The sequence below is a fragment of the Tigriopus californicus genome, chromosome 8, assembly GCF_007210705.1.
Source record: "Tigriopus californicus strain San Diego chromosome 8, Tcal_SD_v2.1, whole genome shotgun sequence".
Lineage (NCBI taxonomy): Eukaryota > Metazoa > Arthropoda > Copepoda > Harpacticoida > Harpacticidae > Tigriopus > Tigriopus californicus.
Genome location: NC_081447.1, coordinates 2,795,001 through 2,818,178, shown reverse-complemented (window position 1 = coordinate 2,818,178; position 23,178 = coordinate 2,795,001). Strand labels below are relative to the sequence as shown.

At 41.6% G+C, this 23,178-nt stretch overlaps 2 protein-coding genes, 1 long non-coding RNA gene and 1 other non-coding gene across 4 annotated transcripts; 1 reads left to right on the top strand and 3 right to left on the bottom strand.

The window, feature by feature from the left end:
• Positions 1 to 447: 447 nt before the first annotated feature.
• LOC131885077 (protein spire-like) lies at positions 448 to 22,533 on the bottom strand. The gene is made up of 8 exons (XM_059233008.1): positions 21,351 to 22,533; positions 16,774 to 17,054; positions 10,129 to 10,240; positions 8,737 to 9,161; positions 4,493 to 4,591; positions 3,549 to 3,955; positions 1,589 to 1,691; positions 448 to 687 (listed from the first exon to the last, which is right to left on the bottom strand). Exons 1-8 carry the CDS (start codon positions 21,448 to 21,450, stop codon positions 586 to 588), a joined length of 1,629 nt encoding a protein of 542 aa, XP_059088991.1. The 5' UTR covers positions 21,451 to 22,533; the 3' UTR covers positions 448 to 585.
• On the top strand, positions 2,089 to 2,160 carry Trnaa-cgc (transfer RNA alanine (anticodon CGC)). The gene has a single exon. It is a non-coding gene; the product is annotated as a tRNA-Ala (tRNA).
• On the bottom strand, positions 11,039 to 11,767 carry LOC131885082 (uncharacterized). Its single transcript, XM_059233015.1, has one exon. It carries the CDS (start codon positions 11,761 to 11,763, stop codon positions 11,056 to 11,058), a length of 708 nt encoding a protein of 235 aa, XP_059088998.1. The 5' UTR covers positions 11,764 to 11,767; the 3' UTR covers positions 11,039 to 11,055.
• On the bottom strand, positions 12,425 to 13,746 carry LOC131885084 (uncharacterized). The gene is made up of 3 exons (XR_009373790.1): positions 12,827 to 13,746; positions 12,683 to 12,760; positions 12,425 to 12,453 (listed from the first exon to the last, which is right to left on the bottom strand). It is a non-coding gene; the product is annotated as an uncharacterized LOC131885084 (long non-coding RNA).
• Positions 22,534 to 23,178: the final 645 nt, after the last annotated feature.

Here is a 23,178-nt window from a genome sequence, read left to right as displayed (position 1 = left end):
TCATTGACGTTCCACCTATTTTAGACGTAGTCATACCGTACACATGACACTAAGTACACCCCTGTACAAACCTGGAGTCTCTCTTATTCATTTGTCTCGGTTGATTGCGTGAATACGAAAGAATCCATTGAACTGATCCGTGTTCAAAACGCTCCCAAATCCAAGTGTCTAGCCCCCTTTGCACGTTTCTTGTGAATGTTCTGGAACAATATTTGCGGTCAATAAAACGGGATTCTTCGAATCTATCAAGTACTTCCCTGAGTCCAGTTGAACATTCCAGGTGTCAAAACGTGACTGTGTGACCATTTCCACTTGAGTATTTGCCAATCGTTTGTGAATGCATGTGTACAAATGTGCCGATTGCTTTGAGCCATGTAGAACATCGTTCCAGGCTCTGTTAGTTCAATTAAGCTTCTCAAGAAAAAAAGCTCTAGGCTCCACAGGGTGTAACAAATTATGATTTGCTCTTTATTGATTTTGAATGGTTTGGGCATCTCTCATTCACGTCGTCGCAATCACATATAGGCAAACAATGAGGGTATCTTCTCGGTCATTCATGGTTTAGCTGGATTAAAATTTGGTTGCTTATAATCGGTGTTCTCTGAGCTCTTCGGGAGACGAAATGGAATGGGTGAACATGGCTCGAACCATTTGCATGCGTCGAGTTGTCCTTGATGAGCGAATCACCTGCAAAATACGAGAAAAGAAGACGATCTCAAGATCCGAAGAACAATTCGGGAGGAGCGGAAGAGGAGAAAATGATTATTGTCTTTTGTTTTGGGACGGCTGAAATATAGTACAGTTGATCTGAGATGTGAAGAGCGTGTTTACAAGATGCTTTGGTAGATTCAAGGATTATTGACAAATGTGTAATGCATCACTGAATGTTTAGCTTAGATGATATTTAGGAAAATTGTAAAAAAAACTGCCATTCTTTGAACAACTTTACTTTTTTTTTAAATTTATCTAGCAAAGAAATGGGCAAAGCTTATTTTTCTAAAAATAAAACGAAAGGAAAATTACCCTGCACTTTTTTTGTGTGGACTTTATATATATTTTTGCCACACCTTCTATTGCCACCTCACTGTCCAAAGATTCGTTAAATTTGAGAGCAACTGCATCCAAGAAAAAAAATGGTTTTCAACCTCAGGAAGTCAGGAATTTTCGTACCAGTCATTATGTTCACCAGACAGACTTGTTATCACTAGGACAAGATGCCGATCTACGTATATGCAAGCATTTTCCATTCCTTAACCTTCATTCTCCCTCCATGAAATAGAGGTCCCTCTTCGCACGAACTTGTTATTTGAAGATCAATTCAAGAAGCACAGGGCATCTTTTAACCATTCTAAGATTACGACTTCCATTCTCACTTTAATGGCGTTCTGACCTTGAAATCCTGAACTTGATATCGTATAATTTCATTAGTGGGCCCGTCGCTTCTATTGAACACGGAGAAGAAGACAACCCATGGGGAGCTTAAAACGTGTCAAATAACCAATTTCCCTCTAAATACCGGCAAAACACACCAAGGTCGACACGAGCAGAGCGACAAATATGAATGAGAAAATGGCCCGAGTTCACTTGCCTGAAGCACCATGTCCTTGCAATCTGTGCAAACAGTCAAAAGGGATCCTTCCAATTTCTCTCGCTCTAAGTCTCGTGGACTCATCCAACTCATCCTTCGACTCCTGGAATGAAAATAAACGGTCATTAAAAACATATTCACTTGAACAGAGTCTTTGGGCACTTCCCATGCTGGAAAGGTCATCGCAAGACTCTTTTAGTCCGGTGCGTTGTGTATTGTACTCAAATAAAGATTGACATTATATCGATGAAATAAAGATCCATGGGTTGGTAGCCAAAAACAAAGACGATAAGATCCTTAACAAATGGTCCTTTGGTCATTGAACGCATAGGGCATGTAATTGCTCTATTAGAACTAATCCCATGAAATGTGCAAGATCTTCTGTTGACAATGGATGCTGATATCATTCGCTGGCGCTCCAACGATTGTTTGTGAAAATATTTGTAGTCTACAACGGAGTAGTAGTTTAATAACAAAATACCAGCCCACTCGTGCGGGACGGGGGTGTAACTCAGTGGTAGAGTGTCCGCTTCGCATGCGGAAAGTCCCGGGTTCAAATCCCGGCTCCTCCAAAATTGTTTTGCCCGCTCAAGTCACAGAAACGACCCCTTTAATTTAGAGGCCCTCCTGACTTAGTATTCACTGCACAACACTTATTTAATGCAATTGCAGAGTTCCTTAATGGGAATGTTTTACAAAATTTAGCAATTACTGCTTGAGGAACCAATGTACACATACATTTAGATTTTTCGAAGAATATGTGCATGCTTTGCATGAAGCGCTGAAGTATTGTTAAAATGACCCTACTTTCAAGCTTGAGGATAACAGGACGCAAGACAATGGACAATTTAGACATAACGGGATGTCTCATTGTTCACAAATGAACATTTGTCCCTTGTCACTCCCTGGATGATAAATAGGCCAGACAGGAGCCCTAACATTCTTGGGCCTGTCTTTCAGAAACTCATGCTCTTCAGATCTATCTATTTTGTAAATTGTCAGATGATAATGATTTGAGTGGTCAAACAAAACTGAGTCATTTAGTCGGAGGTCCAATTATTTGTCACACAGACGGGCTATCATTCATCATGGGGGGTGCAAATGCAGGTTTTTAGCCTTTCTGTATGTGTTCAGCTCTATCCAAATTGTCTTGTCCAACTAGAGCTAGTCATGGCGGCCGTCACGGACTGGACTCCAAGTGACACTCCAACCGTTAGGGGATGTATGCATTTGAATGCAAATTTGAAAATAAACCAAAGAAGAGTGGAAGACATGGCCGAAAACGGAGGATGGATGACCCTTAAGGACAAGGGATATATAATATAATATTCATTAATATTAGCTTGACATGGTAAATCATGGCATCAGGGTATGAAGTACTTAGGTATTGTTAAGGGATCTCTTAGTGATATAGTACAAGATATCATTTGGGGTGTTCCACAAGGCTCCACATTAGGTCTTCTCCTTTGAATTATCTTCATTGCTCAACTTTAAAACAATTAGTCTGTAGTAGGTACAGTAAAGATTGCAGTACGTAGTCTGATAGAGGTCCAAGATCAGATCTGCTCTTGCGTTACTGGTAGCAACACGGCCTTGAACGGAACGAAATTCCGCTCAATGACCTTTGGGACGATGCTATTGAGCACTCCATTCGTAGGTAACGGATGTATCCTCATAAACCCTATATTCAAGGGCCAGCCCGGTCTACTAACGTTAATTTGTTGGAAGGATCAGACAAATTATGAAGACAAAAATTAAACAATAAAGATTACTTTCTTTTTCATGTTGCATTGCTGGGGATGACATTCTTACTCGTCGTAAGGAAGTTCGCAACAAAATTGAAAGTAATCATGGAATGACTCCAAGCAAATTCGCAAATGTTTTGATGGAATAGTTTAGCAAAGCTAGCTAGCTATTCACAAACTAATCTACGTTAACTTACAAAGTCGAAAATGCTTACTTTTTGGGCAAAGTCGCGTATGGACTCAAAGATGCGTGTTGATTGGGTGGTAGACTAATCGGTCCAAGATGATCGGTAGGTTCCAATCCAATTGTGGCGGAAACACTAGAAATTGTGGGACCCATCAAAGACATGGGTTGGGTCTGGGAGGTGAATGATCCTTGACCACGTCGACTTCGGTCCGGGGAATTAGGCGCACTGCCCACGGAGTTACCCGCCAAAATGCCCAAAGAATCCGGAAGGGACAACTTCTTATCCTTCAAATGCGAAATGGATCCACCTCCTCCAGGGGACAAGCTGCTGTTCTTTGGAGAGAGACTATGGGGATGCTTTTCTGAGCCATGAGTGCTGACGGGACTGAGCGTGAAAACGGGCGTGTTACTGAAATGCTCCAATGGGATTTTCATCTGGAATAAAGGATGCTAATTTATTGGCAGTGCGAAAAAGCAAAATTTTGTTTTCTAGTTAAATGCAATTCCCGGCATTTTTGTTACAAGAAAAAAAAATACATGTGATGCCATCTGCTGACCTTTTATCAGAGCTACGATTTGTTGTAAGGAAGGATAATGGGTCATCAAATAATTCCTCTATGCAAGAGCAATTTGGAAAGAAATGCAATGAGGGGTTTCTTGGTGGTTAGAAATTATTGTCAAAATGAAATGTTTATCCAATGCTTATGCAAACCAAATTTGAGGGTTGTCTATTTACAAACCCATTGGCATTCCAACTTGACTCATGTGAATTACAAAAGACTGCAAATAGATTATGGGCTAAAATACATAGTTTGTGCTTGCTTCCAATTCAGCAAATGGCGTTTTTTTAAACCGTGCGGTTCAATTTCCTGATAGAAAATAATTTTTGCGACTTTTAAAGACAAGGCCAAATAATTACTATGCTTGGACAAAAAACATACAAAGGAAGGCTATTGTAGAGAAAATACCTACTTTTGAATGGCACTTTTGGCAAACGAGTTGTTTGCACATCTCACATTTATTTCCACGGCAGAACAATCCGAAGCGTGTTTTCATACACAAGAAGCACACCTGAAAGCAAGGCAAAGATTCGTGTGAAAATCATGTGGAAATTTATCACAATCCTCTCACCAACCACCATTATCAGCATCTCAACTCGATGAAACCACCATTTCGTACCTTGATGAGTTCTCATTACCGCATTAAAAAACATCAGATATAATGGAGCTCCTCATGGCCTGACTTTTCAATGCAAGTAAGTGCAAGTCTTTTGATACTGTATCTTGAAAGAATAAACTGAGATCTAATTGATTTTTCGACGACAATCATAGAAACGCCATTGGAATGTGACCGATATTCAAACAAATCATACGTTTGAGTTGATGTAAATGATTCATGGCAACCATTCAGACTGTCTATACTTTGTCATTGACTTCCAAACTGGAAATTGATCTTTAAGAGTTTTAAGAAAATATGCTATGCTTGACACTTCATCGCTTATAAAAGTTCATTTAAGTTTGGTTCTTTTTTTTTAGTAAAAAGACATTTATTCGCGATTTACAACCATGAAATAACCTAAAACCGATTATTTTTCGAGGAAAATAGAAGTAATTATAAAAATGCATTACAAATAAGCGAAACATACACTTTTGAAAAATACTACCTAAAAATTTTCATCCCCTAAAAAGCGACATAAGAATAAAGAAATGCAGAGGACTTAGCATTCTCCCCCCCAGAACTCATCGGTTGCAAGAGAGATCAGGTACTTTGACCACGCTCTTCCAAGAAGTCATGTTTTTGCTAGTTTAGTATCATTTAGTTGGATAACTTTACATGCACATTTACACGTCTTACTCACTGCCTTGACCAAAAGCCGCAATAAATATCGTGAGCATATTATTGAAGGCAAATCTTACCCTTTTTTTAACTTTGCGTTTAGTTTTTATGGTCACCAATTTATAAAACCCACATGGTCCTGATTTTTTAACCATTCACTAAATTTATCCAAGAATGTACTTGAAGAAGGCTTTAAGATATTAACCTGAACTTAAAAATTCGAGCCCTGAGCCTGCGTACACGTTCAATTTTCCAATAATCTAACGGTAAGATAAATATGTTGCTTTTTATTAACACACAAAGCAGTATATCCGTGGAAAAATAATATTCTGCCAATTGGAAAAACCACCGATGTACGAGTATAATCAATAAGGAATCACGATTTTTTCACCTTTTTATAACTTATAGGAGTACAACTTAAAGATAACATATTTTGAAAAAAAAATCTTAACTTATTTTTCCATCCTTACTAATCACACAATACATGTTCGTGTTCTAAAGCACGCATGGGTACCGTCGATTTCTTTGTGTGACTTGTGTTTAATAACTGTGGAATTATGGCAAAAGATCAAATTACAGGGTGGGTCAGATAAATTGTCACAAAGTAAAATGCATATAAATTTTCATTTGCAATGTTTTGCGAGGAAAACTAATTGTTCCTAAACCACAAAATACACGTGTTTTGACAGCTGCTGTTTGGTATCTAAAACATTGGCTGTGTGAGATGGAGCAAGTCCAACAAATGCCCATTGTTGAACTGCCGCTTACAGGGCACACTGCCAAGGAGATCCTGAACCTCACAAAATACAACCAGAGGACCATTTATTGCGTTGTCAAGGCTTTTGATTAAAGCGAAAAAGTGTCCCAAGCTAAACAGTATGAGATTTGACAAAAAGCACTCTCGGGGATTTCTAGCTGGTCTTAAATGCTCATTTGAGGCTAACCCCATGCAGACCATCAACAGCCTTGCTCAGAAGAGACATGTGAGCACTTTGACAATCAAAAGGGCCATCAAGAGTGACCTGGGATACAGATCAAGAGCCAGAACTGTTAAGCATCTCCTAACTGAACAGCAAAAGGCCATCCAAGTGGAGAGAGGCAAAAAGATTTTGTCATCTCTGAAGAACAGTGGTGGTCATCTTCAGTTCTTCTCAGATGATAAAATCTTCATTTTGGACAAGGCTATGAACCGCCATAATGAGCGCTGGATCTCCATGGATGCCAAAGACATTCAGCCAGCCATACAGACAAAGCATTTGACCTCAGTTATGGTACTTGGGGTGATCAGCACGGATGGTGATGTCATGATGCCTCATTTTTTTATCCCTGGAGAAAAGGTCACCAAAGAGGTTTATTGCAGTGTTCTGGAGAAGATTGTAATTCCTTGGATGAATTCAGTGGCTCATGGAAGGCTGTGCATCTTTCAGTAGGACTCAGCACCTGCTTACACAGCCAGGATCACGCTGAAGCTGCTGACAGAGGGGTACCCACTTTTTGGCGCCAAGATCAATGACCCTCTAACCCACCGGATTTGAATCCCTGTGACTTCTACCTTTGGGGACGTGTTGAGAGCATTGGCTTCAAGACCTCTCATAGTTCAACTGCCTCTTTAAAGGCCTCTATCAAGAAAACCATGGCCAACTTAGACCAGCACAAGGTAGCCACAGCTGCTCTAAGCTTTTGTCGTTGTGTTGAGACTGCTGTGAATAACGGTGGCAACCATCATGAAAAATATTTTGTTGACATTGAAACCTAGTTTTTTTTCATAAGATAAATTTCTTGGCCTGTGATCTATCTTGCATTCAATTTTGTGACAATTTCGTGACAATTTATCTGACCCACCCTGTAATTCCAAATTTTTCATCCCTTCCTCAAAAGTACTTATGATTTGCAAACTACGAACAAGGGAAACATAGTCGTCAATTTGCATCCTTCTATGGAGTCGAATGTTGAACCCTAAAAAAATGTTTAAAAAAACCTAATTCGTACTTTACGCACAAATCCACCTTTTTCAACTTCAGCAATTAGTATCGAATGAAAAGCCTCTCATCTCCACCCGTTATCACTAAAGGAATCTTATTTCTAAACTCATGTTATTGGACGAGTTCACTGACATCTCATTGAAAAAAAAAATGCAATTGCTCTCTTTGCTTTGGTAAAGTCATGAGACACCGATCTTGCATTCAAAAAAGAGGGTTCAAGGGATGATTTAAAATTTCAATGTTACTTGATGAAACGTCTCATGTGTCCAATTACTCTGAAGGTTGTCTTCATCCAAAGGCATTTACCAATTAAACCGGATAAACCCAGGGACCACAAAATACTTCTGATTACAGCCACTTAATCGCTCTTTTTTTCTCCAAGACGTTGAAAATCAAGGACTAATTAGAATTGTCTGAGAGGCTTCCAACCACATATCATGCATGTTTTTTGCCTCTTGAAATAGCATAACAACAACAACAACAGCAACCAATCAGCAATAACTTTTCGGATCACTCGCCTTGAAACGTCCCTTTCTACAGACTAATCCAAATACGTTGCCATTTCACTTCCAACTTCTTCCAATAACTCCATCGAAGAAATGAAATCGCCAGTCGAGCCATGTTTTGGCGTCATATGGTTTTCCTTGAGCGTATGTGATGATGGCTCACATCACAAGTCGGATGCTGCTTGACGCACTCTCATTAATCCCTGACAACCCTGATGCCAGCTCAGCATCCCACTTCGTCGCCTTCAAGGGTGTCTTTTTCTCTTGATCCTTCTCCAGGACAAATGTGGCCGAAATCCTCAGAGAAAACTGTTTTGACAGGCTGAACAATTCTGATTCACGTTTTTCTTGCGCTTTGATGAAGACTTCTCAAAGGAAAACCTTGCCGTGATTGGATCTGGGTTTGGCAAATCGTTGCCAACTTCGGGATGATGAGTGATCATCTCGAGGAAAAGAACATTGACCTTGGACAACAAAGTCAGCACTGCGTTCTGAACACGAGGATCAATCAATCCGATCTCGTCTTATGACAGTCTGAAAACCACCCCGATATCATGGAAAACCTGGTAAACATCCTAACCGGATTATGGCCATAAAACAAAAACACATGACTTTTTAAAATTAGATTCGAGCACTTAGGAACAAATGAAGATACACATGTTTGGCATTGCATTTGTCTTTTACTCGCTGACCCCTCCAAGATATGCACTTTCTAACGACTCATATCAACAAAAATGAAGCCATATGCTTTAAGATAACACATACTGCGGCTTTCTTTTCCCACACACTTTATCATGGCGAGATTTCTGTTTCAGAAATTTCAGTCATGACAAGTCTCCCATTTTAACCCGCTAGTCCGATGATTTTTAAAGAATAGAAATTATCAACTTACTTTGCCCATCTCGACGCTTTCTCGGACATTGCCATCAATCGGCAAGGCCTCCAATTCAGCCTTGGTCAGAACTGATCTGATATGAGCCACTTCATCCAAACGCAAGTTCAGTGTCTCAAAACCCTCATTTTTTCGGGGCCCCTCAGATTGATTGAACTCGTCATGGAGATTTGCGTGCATCTCGGCCACATTCAAGGTGTATCCATTGGATTCCGGCGGATTGACTCGACTGTGTCGAGGCGACTGGTTTTGAGGCGTATTGGGCTGGGTGGACTGGTTCGAGCCCCCGCTGGATGATCCGGATGACACCGAGGAACACTTCCGGGACCGACCAGATCTTGACTCGCAAATAGTGATGGAATGCCTTCTCTGCAAATTGGATTTGCCCGAAGATGAGGTGCTCAAATTGGCCAGGTCCTTGACAACTGGAAAAGAACCAATCCTTGGGAATCAGCGTCTTGTATTACATAGCAAAGGTGAGACGGAGTCGAGAAGTGTTCATTTAATGTGAAGGAAACCTATTTCGTAGAGGTAATTGCTGACATTTGGCAAGGGACGAGTGGTTGGTTGCTTGGGAAACATTTGCCAACAGGCTTTGGAAGGAAATTGGTGGATTTTGCACCACTAACATTTCTTCAATTTTCCCGCCTTCGGGATTGCAACTTGACACTCGACGCACTAATCACGTCCTCCGAGACTTCCAAAAGAAGAATGAAGGAAAAGAAAGTGAGCAAGCAACAAACGTCGCGAGACGAAATTCGAGCTAATTAATCATCTGTTCTTTAGACTTTCATTTTCATTGAAACCAAGTGGGCTAAAAATATAACCCGGTGGGAGCCAGCATGGACATATCGCCTAGAAATGGAACACTTTTTCTGCAATGGCGCTGGGAAATATGGTTTTGGAAGAAAAAAACAAGTCCTATATTCAAGTGATTCCAATGGCTTCTATTGCTTGACGAGTCTTCGAAATAAGCTTGCACACATTCAAAAGATCAAGTGGTGTGTCGGCAGGTTGATTTTGGTTATTGGAATTTCTTACGGGGCAATTTTAAGGACATCAAAAACCACCTTTAAGAGAGTACGTCCATTGGAACACTCGCCCTGAACTAATTAATCACATCTATTGTTGCATTCATTTAAGCTATCGTGTTCATTGGCACTGGATCATGTATTAATCTCCTGTCTGCGATGGCCGACCTTGAACTTCAACCACTTGAAATGGTTTCAATTTCCAACCACGAGAGGAGCGAGTCAGAACCACACTCTGTTCCTTGATCGACCCAAGCCGAAGTTCGATTTAATTTACTCAGTCTGATGATGATCTATGGGCATGCAAGCAACAGGAACTGCAGACATTTACGTTTCGTTATTATCTATGAATTGATCTTACTCGCTTTGTGCCATCCTTTCTTGCTGGTGTTGATCTTGGGCGACCTCTCAATTTCCGCGTCGTCGCCATCGTCACTTTCAGAAGACTCGTCCTCGAAGTCATCTTCTTCCTCCTGAAACAGATCAATTATATTCGTAATGATATTCTCCAATCAATCTTGAACATTGGATAAGATTAGCTAATCAATGCCAGGGGTCCTGATGCACGGACAATTCTTCGATCATTACGTGACGGCAATTTTGACATCATGAACTTCATTCAGAATTGAGGTCATTAGGACATGGTGCCAATTTCTCGATACGGTCTCGGTGTCGATTTGAAAAAGACACTCTTTGAACAAACTGGCTCAAACGCTCCCAACTCCTGGCCGACTCAGTGACATACTTGCACTGGCCTAAATTACGATAACAGCTTGGCCCAAAATAGCAACACTTGGGCTGCCCGCTTAGGGCATCATGCATTATTCAGAGGAGCAACCAACGGAAGATATTCATCAGATGATTCACCTCCAACCGAGGTTCGACTTGGAACATACTGCAATGCTTTTTGCATGTCCCTCTACAAGAAGATTTGTTAGTCAGCATTCTCAGAAGAAGAAAAGATGTCGTTTTAGAGGGATGATTGCGAGTTATTCTTGTCTTTGAGAGGCGAGGGTGGCACGTGTTTCCTGGTTGTTACAACTACTCATGACCAATGTGGCAACCCATTAAAAGAAGCGAATTCTCGATTGTTTGGCCTTAAACCTTAGATGTTGAAATCGGATCTAGGGTATAGTGGAGATATAAATCCTTTTGTGGCTCTTTTTCCCCTTACCAAACCATCTCAATGATGACACATGCCGGATTAACAAATCGGCTTTGAATGCAACTCAATGCCCAGGACATCCAAAGTAAGGAATAAAGCGACGATGCAAAAAGGCACAAACTTTTAATCATCCTCACTTGTTCGTTGACAATAATTCATGGCCACAGCAACTGTTGTCATGATCGCGCACACAGCAAGAAAACATAATCCAATAATAATAAGAGGCGAATGCAAGTCGACATGACGTTTCTGGAAGCCTTCCGATTGGTACTTTTCCGTAGACGAATCGGCTTCGGACTCCTCTTCTTCATCTTCAGTTAAATCAATTCTGGTCTCAAATCCGGGCGGAACCGTGGGCTCCACATTGATCTTGTGCCTGGAGGTTTGAAATCGACTCACCGGAGATCGATTGTAATCCACGCCCAAATATGTGCCTTTATCTTCACGAGCCACGGCTTGGAACTCGTAGACCACCCGTGGAATCACGTCAATGGTGGTTTCAAATTGCCAATTGGGCAGGAACTCGGTGAGTGTCGCGGTCTGAGGATCCGAGGCCATCCAGTGCTTGACCAGGAACTGATCGACACACTCGATTCGATCCACCAAGCCATACCAACTGACTCGGACTTGGTCGTAAGCGATTTGTTCCACTCTCGGTTTCTCTTGGAAGCTGGGATTCTTTCCAGGCTGCCAGCAATAGCACAAAATGGTTTCAAACCAAACGAAAAGGATCAGAAGCACGTGGAACGATTTCATGACGGGTGAGGAGTTTTCTGAGCAATGTTTAGATTTCTGAGGAACAGCAACAAGTGCGCAATGTGAAGTGTGCATGGGGCCAATGCTCAGAACAGGAAATTGGAGCTATCATATTGAGAAAATGCCTGAAGTGATGGCTCGTTTGCAAAAGCACAAGGTGGAATCGGGAAGGAGGATTTCGATGTTGATTGTTGAAACATAGGGATCGTTAGGATGTGTTGAATTATTGTGCAGTTGTAAAACAATGGATGTGCAAGTGGAGTTTGCAATCAAGCGAAATCAAGAAAAAAAACAATGACGATAAAGAATTGCTTGAGCTGGATATTTCATGCAGGCCGTGATATTTTTGGAAATAAATGAAAATCATTGGCAAGTATTTTTGGTGTGTACTGTAACATGTGTCGCGAGTAAATATCAATTGAAAAATGTGGCAACAACCAAGCAAAGGACATGCTTAAAAATAAAAAAAAGCCAAAATTTGATATTAGGTTGAATTTGAAGCAAAAAAAAATTCGAGCACATTTTTTAAGATTTACCATTTGAAAATCTAAATAGTTAATGAAAACAGGGACGATAAAAGACCAAATTCGAAAAATTTCCCATCCGCGTATCTCTGTGCAAGTCGAATTAATTTCACTATAAAAATTTCAGACATGCATGTTTTACAATGTAGCCATAGTTTTAAGCCAGAGAAGGAAAGTATCATGGGCAGGAAAGAACAGGCTCTTCAGGAATCCTTTTTTGACAACCGGCCAAGGAATCAAACTGAAATTGAGCACATTTGCTAGATATAAGTTCAGACAGAGTAAAAAAATGAACTTGGAAAAAAACCCGGGCCATTTCTTCCATTGTATTTGCCGCTTAGACTACAGTTCTCGATCACAAATATACCCTTTGCTTCTCTTCTCAGTTCTTGACCCTCAAAAATGAAACCCATATGTGTAACCTCGAATTTTGTTTGAACGGCGAGTAAATTCACCTTTTAAATACCTACGTATATTGGTTCGCATACTCAAGCGGAGATTTTCTGTCGTCTTTGCTTCAGGGAAGACTTGAATGAATCACACTCGGTCTTGACAGAAGAGATACAAATTGTGTAATTTTTACCTTAAAGGGCACTTTTTTGCCTTCGGTTTACCTTTCGTCAATCTCTGCTCTTGAAAAAAAGAAGCGTACAAGCCATTTCGTATTCCAAAAACCAAAGCGCAAGACTCTTAAAAAATCAGGAACGTGAGGTCTGAATAAAGAAGATTGGTTTCAATTCATATGAGAGGAAGTTCAAGGACGAGGCCAATGTAAGAAGTTTGCACTGGCTTAGTTAGGCTGCAGGTGTGCGAAACACGTAGAGACAGGCCAGATAGTACATAGTACATATATTCACATTGAAATGATGGAGATGTGCGTCAAATGCATCCTCAATTAGACGGATGAGTGAGCATTTGAGTTGCCCAAACATCCCAACAAATTGCCAGTATGCATGACCACGAACGCCTGGAATCTGGACTGTGACACTAAAATTGAGAATGAGCAACTCCGACTTGAGTCAATATATTAAATTCTTCATCAATTGATAGGGGTCTCAGGACGCTACAATTACGCCATTTGATTTGAAGCTCGATCAAAGCTCACTGGGGAACTCGTAATAGAGAATGAGTGAGCCAGCTCTTATTATGGTATAATCAATTGCCGCAAGAGGGCTAGATCATTCTGTCTGCGCCCTGTTATGTACTGCCATAATATTTGACCCCGTGCTTCTATCGAGCTGAAAATCAAGGTACCTAATTGCAGCGACCTAGGGCCAGTTTCGTTTGATGAAAAATACAATGCATTGACTCAAATCAGAGTCGTTCATGTTCAAACTTGGCGTACCCGTCCAGACTCCAGGGGTTCATGGCATGACCAACCGAAATGCGGATGCGACAAAAATGGGCGGAATCATCAGTGATGCAGTCGCTCAACTCAACCTCACTTCCGTCTCTTGTCTTCCAATCATATTTGAGTCCTGTGTATTTTTCACATTAGTAGTCCTCTGCCATTTCCAAGACAGAATAACAGTCCAAACTTGACTGAGTGGTCTCAGATATCCACCCTTTTTGAGAATGTTGGGGCAAACATAGTGGCCACTACGAGAAGGGTGCCCGAGCAAGAACACATTGGTGCACATTCTTTATGGAATAAATGGGCCCAAGTTTAGACCATTTTACTATGGATCGACAAAGTTTGCTTCAGGCTTAGATGCTTCAGAGCTACAACACTTCCGTATTTGTTGAGTATTCTACGACATCAAATTGAGAAGGCCCATTAAAAGGACATTCATGGGTTCATACAACCAGGGTGGCTCAAGTACACAGGGGTATGATTAAGCTCGTATTTTACTTAAAGGGCACCGATGATAAGCAAGTTCAAAATCAGCTGATGGCATTATGCATGACTCATTTTCTGCATTATTGACTCTTGGCTCATTTGCGGCAAATGGGCTTTTGACATTGTTATCATGATCCGAAAAGGTCGATACTGCTTGAAACCAGCCCTATGAAATGAGGCTTCAACTTGTAAAGGAATGAAAAATTGCCAAGCGTATTTAGAGCCGAGGTGTTCTTTTCCACGGACTTCTAAATATGTGGACTGCGAAAGTAAACAAAAAAAATTCTCCTGAACAATTGACTTTACTCCAAATAAGCACTTCATACGACCACAAGATCTTGTTAAATACATGAACTTGGTCAAATTTGAGCCCTAAATATTGCTTAAGTCTGTCTAAAGTTGTCTAAAGTTTATGGAATAAACACCACACTGAATTCTTAGCTCTTGGTCAGCTACATAACCTTTTGACACCATAATATTGCAATGAACCTCTCTACAGGTAAATAGAATAAAAATGACCTGCCTTTAATTGAAGAGATCTACGTTCTTTGTTTTATTACTTTAATTCAAAATTGGCTCAGATTTGCCATGACCAAGAGCAGGCCGATTTGGTGGGAAGCTCGTTCACAGTCCATATTTCTAGAAGTTCGTGGCCTTTCATAACAATTTCAAATTCACTCGTTGTAAAAGATAAGTTCCCTTGCTGAGTCAAATGACCTTAAATTCATTTCAGTTCATTTCCCGGGTGCAAATCAATCGTTTCAACACATCAAAAGGACACATTCCGCTATCACTGTATTTCACTACATAGGTATACCTCAATTCCGAGGAGGTGGGGAGTTCTGATCTGAGGAGACACCCGGAGTGGTTAAAATGAAGAGAAATCTTTTCCATTTCACTTTCACAGATATTGGCGAGCCACTCGGATGCTAGATCATGATCATGATTTCAAGTACCCAGAACCAATCTCGAGCTCGTCATTGGCAACATTACGATTCTACCTTCCAAATGGGAAGGTAGTAATCAGGTGAATAGGCATCATAATCTTAAGAAATTGGGGCCTTGAAGGCGGAGTTTCTCCTGATCTTCGGGAAAAGTTCTACGGAACCTGATCAGTCAGAGCTAAGACTGACGGACAGGTAGTTATCAATCAAATAATTCAGTTACATTCTGAGCGGTAACATGATTGTTGACCTCTCAGCCTTAAAATAGAAAGTGGGTGGTTTTAGAGAATTTTTGTAATAATAGGTTTCTATCTTGCTGGGAGCGATACAAATTGATTACAGGGATTGAACGTGGGCTCGAATTAAATGAATGAAGCGTTGCTTTTGTTCTTGAAGGGAGACGGCTTTTGTACACCAATAAGCAGATAGCTGCAATGGATTACTGCTTTAAAAATGATGCCGTGCGTGCAGTATCTAAATCGTTTTTGATCTTTGAATACAGTAGGAATATGACCATAAGTTTCGAATATCTAAGAGGCCTTGGGCTGACTTAAATAGATTCAATCTTGCACAAGAAAATGATCTTTAAGGAATGAGATCTAACCCACACGATAACGTGGAAGGAATGTTAGTGATGCAGTTTAAAGAGTTTTTTATACATCGCACCAAATTCTGACAAAAGCATTAAAACTAGCTCAATTACCATTAATTACCATGGGCCAAAATAAAATGAGATATTAAGTGATGAAGGGTAACAAAACTTTTTGTTCTGCATCTCATAAATGTCAGTCTGTCAACTCAAGTCAGTACGTCTCTAAAATCCTCAGCATGAAGAACAATGAAATCGAAATCAACTCAATTGTTGAGAACCTGCTGCACTTGACTCAATTGGTGCATATTTTCTTTTTCTTTAGAAATTTCTGTACTTGATGTACTGAGTAAACATCAAAAGAGAAAATCGAACCCGACTCGAAAATCCCACATGTTCTATCGCGGCAAGACGCTTGGCATTGCTCTGGATTGTCAATTGTGGTCAACACGAACAAGGCACGTTCCAACTAATACACCTCATGTTCTACACAATTTGGCTTTAAATTGTTTTAATTTTTGCCCTTCAGGGTTGGTTGGCATGATAGCCCCGCGTCATTTTTTCCACTCTCTAATGGTCTTTCCGCCGCTTGAAATCCACGATATTAGTTTAGATACTGACTTTGGGGCATATTGCCTCATGTCGGCAATTCAATCACGATGAAAGTGTCTGTCTTTCGCCAAGATTATCCATCAACAAGTCAAGGTAAATTTTGTATTGGCGGATTACACAAACAAGTACATATTACGTACGTACATGCAAGAGCGTAATAACACCTATCAACTTATTTAACGGATATGTCGGGCCATTTACGTACTATGATGAACTCTGTGGGTAACTGCTAACATTCGAATAGGCGGAGAATACGGAACCAAACCGACATCTGTATCAGCAATTTAATGGGGTCTCAACCAACTCGGATGAGCTCCAAAAGCTGTTGAAACAGGAAGTCGTGCCGTGGATAGTTAAAAGCGATTAAATCTGGAAAATGAGGGCTCTTTTTACCGGCTCGCTCTCGCGCCCAAAATGGACCCCACCTCAAAAATATTCTTCGATCTAATCTCTGTGAATTTGTCATCTAAAGGGACCAAAGGCGAGTCGTCCATTTCCTTGGATAAAACCAGATCAAAGGCTGGGAAAACTCGGTGGTGCCTTGGGAGACGACGAGCATGATGATGAAAGACTCACCTCATCAAAGGCCAGGAGACGATTAATCGCGTTCTGATCGGGTCTGATCACTTTCTTGCGGTTGATATCACTCAAATTCGGACTAGAATCACTCTCAAACGGAGTCAGGGCGTCTCCATCGCCATTGGCGGGCGTGGCCCTCTCACCCCTCTCGGCCCCCTCGGGCTCGGAGATGTCCTCCGGTTTAGAGGAAGCTGTGCTTATAGTATCGTCGTCCGAACTGCCAATGCCATCATCTTGATCGACCATCAACTTGGTCGGCCTGGATTCCACTCTCGCATCTGGAAACAAATCAAAGAAGACTCCGCTTGAGAACTTGATTGCATTCAGAGGTGGGAACGACGAAATACAGAAGTTCAAAGTAATAAAGGAAGAAGTGGGAAACTGGAAAAAAGAACTATTCAATGCCAAGGACAAGGTGATCATCTTTATCATGATTCTGTGTTGAGATGGCACTCGTCTTTGGGGGACAATGGGCGGACAAATGGGCCCCGCTTGCTAGGACTACCTATGCTTTGGACAATTGGACAGTTGGACAGAGTGGGGATTTCCAAGTCGAATCTGAGTAACTCGGCTAGGAAAAACATTGAGCCGTGGCAAATGAAAAAGAAAACAAAATGAAGGATGGCTCAAGAGTTCAAGGTCTTTTTTTTAATGCTTGCGAAGAGAAGTTTGGTACAGCGTGGAATGAATGACATATACGAACTCTTTTCGTATGGCATATGTAGAAACTCCATTTTTTTAGGGAGCTCAGGCAGAAATTAGAAAACAATCCATCTGACGCAGAGGTCTTTGAAGTTAACCATCCATGTCTAGAAACTTTATTTGGAAAACCATGAGAAATTTGAACTTGAGGGTGGATGTGTTTATGGTAAAAAAAGGGTTAACCTCATGTCGTTGGCTAAAAGTTAGTATTCGTTTTGCTCCCTAAGTCTAAGATGTAAACCGTTTGGAGCACCGCTCCCGATGATTGAAAAGGTCATAGTAAAATTGAGCTTGAGCAATCAAAAAAGCGGAGTCTTTTTGCATAGGGAAATTGAGGCGTTCAGAACGGAAGTCAAGCTCAGATTGAGATTTGGTACAACCATCAAAATTCATGAAATTCCAACCACCACCACCACCACCACCATTCTCCTCATCTTCATTACCGTATGATTATAACATGAGAGAGATATTTTCTCGCAAGTTTTGTTCATGCCTCTCTCCGGGTTTGCAGTTGAACACAGAAGTCCACTTCCTGGGAAAATGGAATCAATAGGAACGAACCCCCGTTGAAGTTTTCTTTCCCATCTTTCCCTCACCAGTTCTTGATGGCTTCACTAATCTCAAGTCTCCACCGGTTTCTCGAAGTCGAGAGGCATCCATTACCTCTCATAATTTACCGTAACTGTTCAAAAATTCGTGAGCACTGGATTCCTAATTGTCGACTTGCAGAAATTTCCCAAATGACAAAGTCTCAAACTCGTGCCAAACTTCCAAAAGCTCGCTCACCAACCCAAATTATAGCACAAAGCAGCCGTAAGAACACCAAAGCCTACGTATATGCTATTTCCAGAGGTACAAATATGTCTTAGTACACAGGGGAAAGTGCGATCAATCGAGTCATGACATGGCATAAGTTCGAGTACTCCCCCTTGATCGTTCTCTTTCCTCTGTTCTTCCGTCGATGTCTTCTAAGAAAGGAGGCATTTGAAGTCATGAAAAGGAGCCTAACGATTCAATAGTAACCGCTCTCAAGCCGATTCTAAACATGTCGGACGAGAGTGATTTGAGCAATTTCTTCTCTCGATTCGGAAATCACGATCAACCAAGACGCTCTCCGATCATCATTGAGCAATCCAGAACAGCCTTCAAAGGAGGGTGTTGTAGATGAGAAGATCGCTATGATAATACTTAGGACCGGGTACTAATTTATCTCGTGATCTGATTGGGCAATTTTACAGAAAGTTTCGGCTCCGGTCGCGCCGAGGTCGTCAATCTCACTGATCTTATTTTAATTATACGCCTTTTCGGGTGGTGATTTGATTACGGTACAACACCTAATGTATCGTCTTGGTGCTAACATTGTAGAAGAACTTTTCAACTGGTGAAGGAAGTGAAACAGTTCTTTCTTGGCTCGTTTGAAAAATATCAAAGTTCAGTGTCTGAGCTCGAATTTCACGACGATCCGGAATGGTGCGTGATAAATGAGTTTTTCGTCAAGATAAACGCAGAGTTCATTGTTTTTTTTTCGCTCGCCAATTTACATTCAGACAATGAGGTGGAAGATGGTGGTGGTTGTGTGAATCATGGTTGATGATGGTCTCGTCTTGGCAATGGTTCGGAGGCATGTCGAAATACTCCGAGATTCGGATCGAGGCACCATTTTTCAATCGGGAGAAGAAAATTTTATCCTGACTCTTGGAACTAATTGCAAGACATCTGCCGAAGCAATCTTGCAAAATCTCACAGCCTCATGTCCTCTCACATCGATATCCTAATTGCCAGGAGGATTGATTTCATCCACCATTTTTACCAATAAATAACCCGAAAATGTCCTCTCTAAGATCAAGATAGTTGCATGCTGAATCCAACATACAGATCTTGAATGTTTCCTTATCAAATGACAGGTTAAGGCATACGGTAGGCAATGAAATTAATCACGAACAGGATATTGAGGCACGGTCTTGCCTTCCTGAAGATATCAGGAGTGATTTTGTTGAACGACACGCGGACAGGACTCTCGGAGATTGGATGGAGCGAATAGATTCCAACTGAATTCTTCCTGAATTCCTTCCTTCATTTCCACGGCATATGGCCACAAAATCAGATTAACTAAGACATCTCGCCTGGAAGCTCATCATCCATGCCTCCGAAAGATATTCCCTCCTCCAGATGTCGCCGCACCCCAAAAGTTCGCTTCGGCCAGAAGGAGTTTTTATCACGCACAAATTATTGATTAAATATGGGTTATCAAACATAAACCGGAGTGGCTCATTGTTCTTGGCTGACGAACAGACAAGTCCTCACGATGATGTCGGAAGAGGAATTCTTTTTCCTCCATCGCCCGGACGACAAACAAAACAACCATTGACACTCATCCAAGCACGATTCTTGGTGAGATCCAAGCACTGAGATCAACTCTAGTTGGATTTTCACCCTCATTGTTTGGATTCGCGATCTCTGGCGAGAAGAGACAAGACAAGACTTCCTTGTTCTGCTCGGTCGGATCCGGATTGTGCAAGGTTCTCGGGATTCCCGGCAACAAAAACAGGTTCAGAAAAGCCAACGTTCCTACACTTTCCGGCCAGAGAGGGGGCACCTCGTGTGTCCTCATTCATAGAGTGTCAAGTGAACCGATTCAGTGCGAATGTTGGCAAAGCTTCAATTGTACAACGTTGGCACTTGGTCCATAAATCAAGTGAAGATGACGTGGACGAAAAGTGGCTGAGTGGAAATCGTACGGCCAACTTTGAACTGTTATTTAGCTCGGGTTCAGGAACTGAAACCATCAGGCTAGATGCATTTTAATAGCCTCAGGTATAATAGCCCTTTTGACACAGAAAAGGCATTCATTCTTCTCCTTCTTCTTCTCGCCATCATCATCGGCATTGCCAAGCGGAACTCGTAATGGCCAAGACAAAAAGAGCGGAAGCACAGACTACAAATAAATTAAGAAGTGTCCTGTTTCTGACACAAAGAAAGATTCATGCTCATTTCAGAATTAGCCAAAAGGCAGAAATACCTGTATGTCTCGGCGTGATAAGTAACCCTAATTACGCTACTTTTGATTTGGCACTTCACTCTCTGCCAAGCTACAAGATTGCCTCCCGCGAGCATTAAACATTTTCGCTTCAATAACATCTTGGTTATTTTGAAACAAAAAATATAGCAAGCCTAGTCAATGCCGATAGCAAGGGTTGCTGAAAATACTGTAGGCGGCCAATCAGTCGTCCCTGTCAAAACCCACAACGAAACAAGCTATCCAAATGAGGTCCAGGAATGGAATGGAAAAGGTTTGAAGGGAGCTAGGATAGCCCATTACCTTGAACACTCCTCTTCTTAGCTTGGTTGGCCCTTTTGCTTTTGCCCCTGGACAACGACCAAATGGTGACTTGAGGCCACGACAATGGGGAAGTATTTGAGGAGTCAGCACTGTGTGAGGAACTAAGATTCCTACGTGAGACCCTCTCTCTCCTTCCTCTCAGTCTCTTTGGTTGCTTTAATTATCAACGGTTCCTTGTCATCTTGGCTAATGATGGATTCATCGTGCCCAATTGGGATTGGTCAATCATGCACCAATGGAGCTCTGTAGGTTGTTGAAGAGCCCTGCCAATTCCGAGATTCTAAGCAACCTTGGCCCCGGGAAAAAAGGCATAAATCCCTCGCTTTGGCTCTCATGATGTAGTTGATGTATTCGTATTGCTTCGGCTCAAGGGTCTTCAACGCAAATATGGATTCAAGGAGACTTCGTCATCAAGTTCAAAGGGATTTTGCACATATTTACTTTTACACATGGACTCAAAGACTAACGCGAGGCTATCCATTCTCAAAAACATCAGGATCAGCGGTATGGTTATAGTCAATGTCTTTCTTACCTTCATGATTTGATGACATTCCCAAATTGGGAGGGAGACTGTTGAGTCCGGTGTCGTAACTGATGGTTCGGTCCCCGAACTTCAATGTTCTCAAACTCATTGTGAGGACGCTGGTTGTTTGTTCTTCTTACTCACGACCAACTATCAAATAATCCACCCACAGTTGTCCAGATTTGAGGGCCTCCCTCAAGAGTTGTTCACTGCACTGGTTCAAGCACTACTTAAGCTTTACTCCCACTTCCAATGGAGGCAACAAAAGCTACCTTCAATTCCATTCTGACCGTTCACTTGAGAGATCTTTACATCTCTTTCAACAAGACCAAGGAATTCTAATGGGTCCGGCCGTCGCCGCTCAGTCATGTCAACCTACACAGGGTAGGCCTGAAAACGGGCCCTAATGTGTATCACAGAACAAAGAGCGAATAGCCGAAATCAAGACGAACAATCGCAACCACCCGATAGTGCGTGAGGAAACGAATCTCTGGGAGGAAATCCAGGTCATGAGAACCTTCACTTGTAGACAATTCACATGGTTGTAATGCTCACAATTATGGCAACCTTATTAGCCCACCCAGAGGGGGTTGATTGGTTATTTTTGTTCTTTGGTGGCACCGTTCACCATTCGCATCAACACTCCCAAGACTCGAGCAAGTTCCTCACTCGAATAATCCAAATTGAGCTGGGTTGAACCTTGAAACCACTCACAAGAACTTGGTCAAACCATCGACCAACCATACACACACATGGGTTTGGGTATATGTGGAGGGTGGTGGTGGTACTGTTGGTTCTGTTGTTGGTGTTGGAGAGGAGACCGTACTACGTACATTCACCTCCACGCCATCGTGGATCGGGACAACTGCAAAGACTACATGCACTGAGATATCACGAGATAGATGATGGCGATCTCACCGGGAGTTTGAGCGCACTGAACGCGACAAAGTTCTTGTAGACTTGAGTGTGGTCGGCGTACAAGGGAGCTCTGTGTCTTGGCAGACAAGGAAGTGGCTCGGAGATTTAGTTCAGTTCGAGATTGGAGGACTCGCACATGTTTTCTTGAGGGAGCGTTCGAGCTCGGACTTTGAGGTGATACGTGAGCACTGGGCAAATGCGAGAGGGATAGGCCCTACGGGGCCCGAGTTGTTCTGACAGGTTTTCTTTTCGAGAATGCATTGAAACGACATCTAGCGTGTTAACTTGGAAGCCCGAATAAGATTTGGTCCATGCCGCCAAGTGGATTGATTAACCATGGACTTTTAGAAATATGGACTATGAAAGGGGTTTCCGAGGCAAATCGCGTTTATAATGTTGTATTGGTAGTAGTTGCATTCAAAACTATATTTTTAAGGATTATGAAACGGGCCAAAAAGAGGGCGAAGATTCAAATTTTGATGTAGTCATTTTTTGCGAACTTCCTTACCGCTATTGGGAATGAAATTCCCAGTAGTTCAAGACGAAAAACTTAGTCATTTTACTTTACATTATATATTCATGTTATCTGATCGACCAACCAATTTGAGTTGGCAGATCTGTCTAGCCTTTGAAGATAGGTTGATCAAAAATTGTCCAAACCTAACCTAAAGGCTATTATTGGATCAACCCCTGCATAATCCCTACCAATATTTGAGGGAAGCAAATTGAACAATGAAGGAAACTGATAAAGAAGAGAGGTAGACGTCATTGTTTTAATTAGCTTGGATTCTCGAGGGCTTGCGGTTCATTACTAGACAACTGTAAAGTTCTTTTGGGTCAGATTTTCGTTCACACTTAGAGTAATTTTAGATAAGGTGAATGGTATATGCTCCTACGAAATTCGATCTCACGTTGTAAC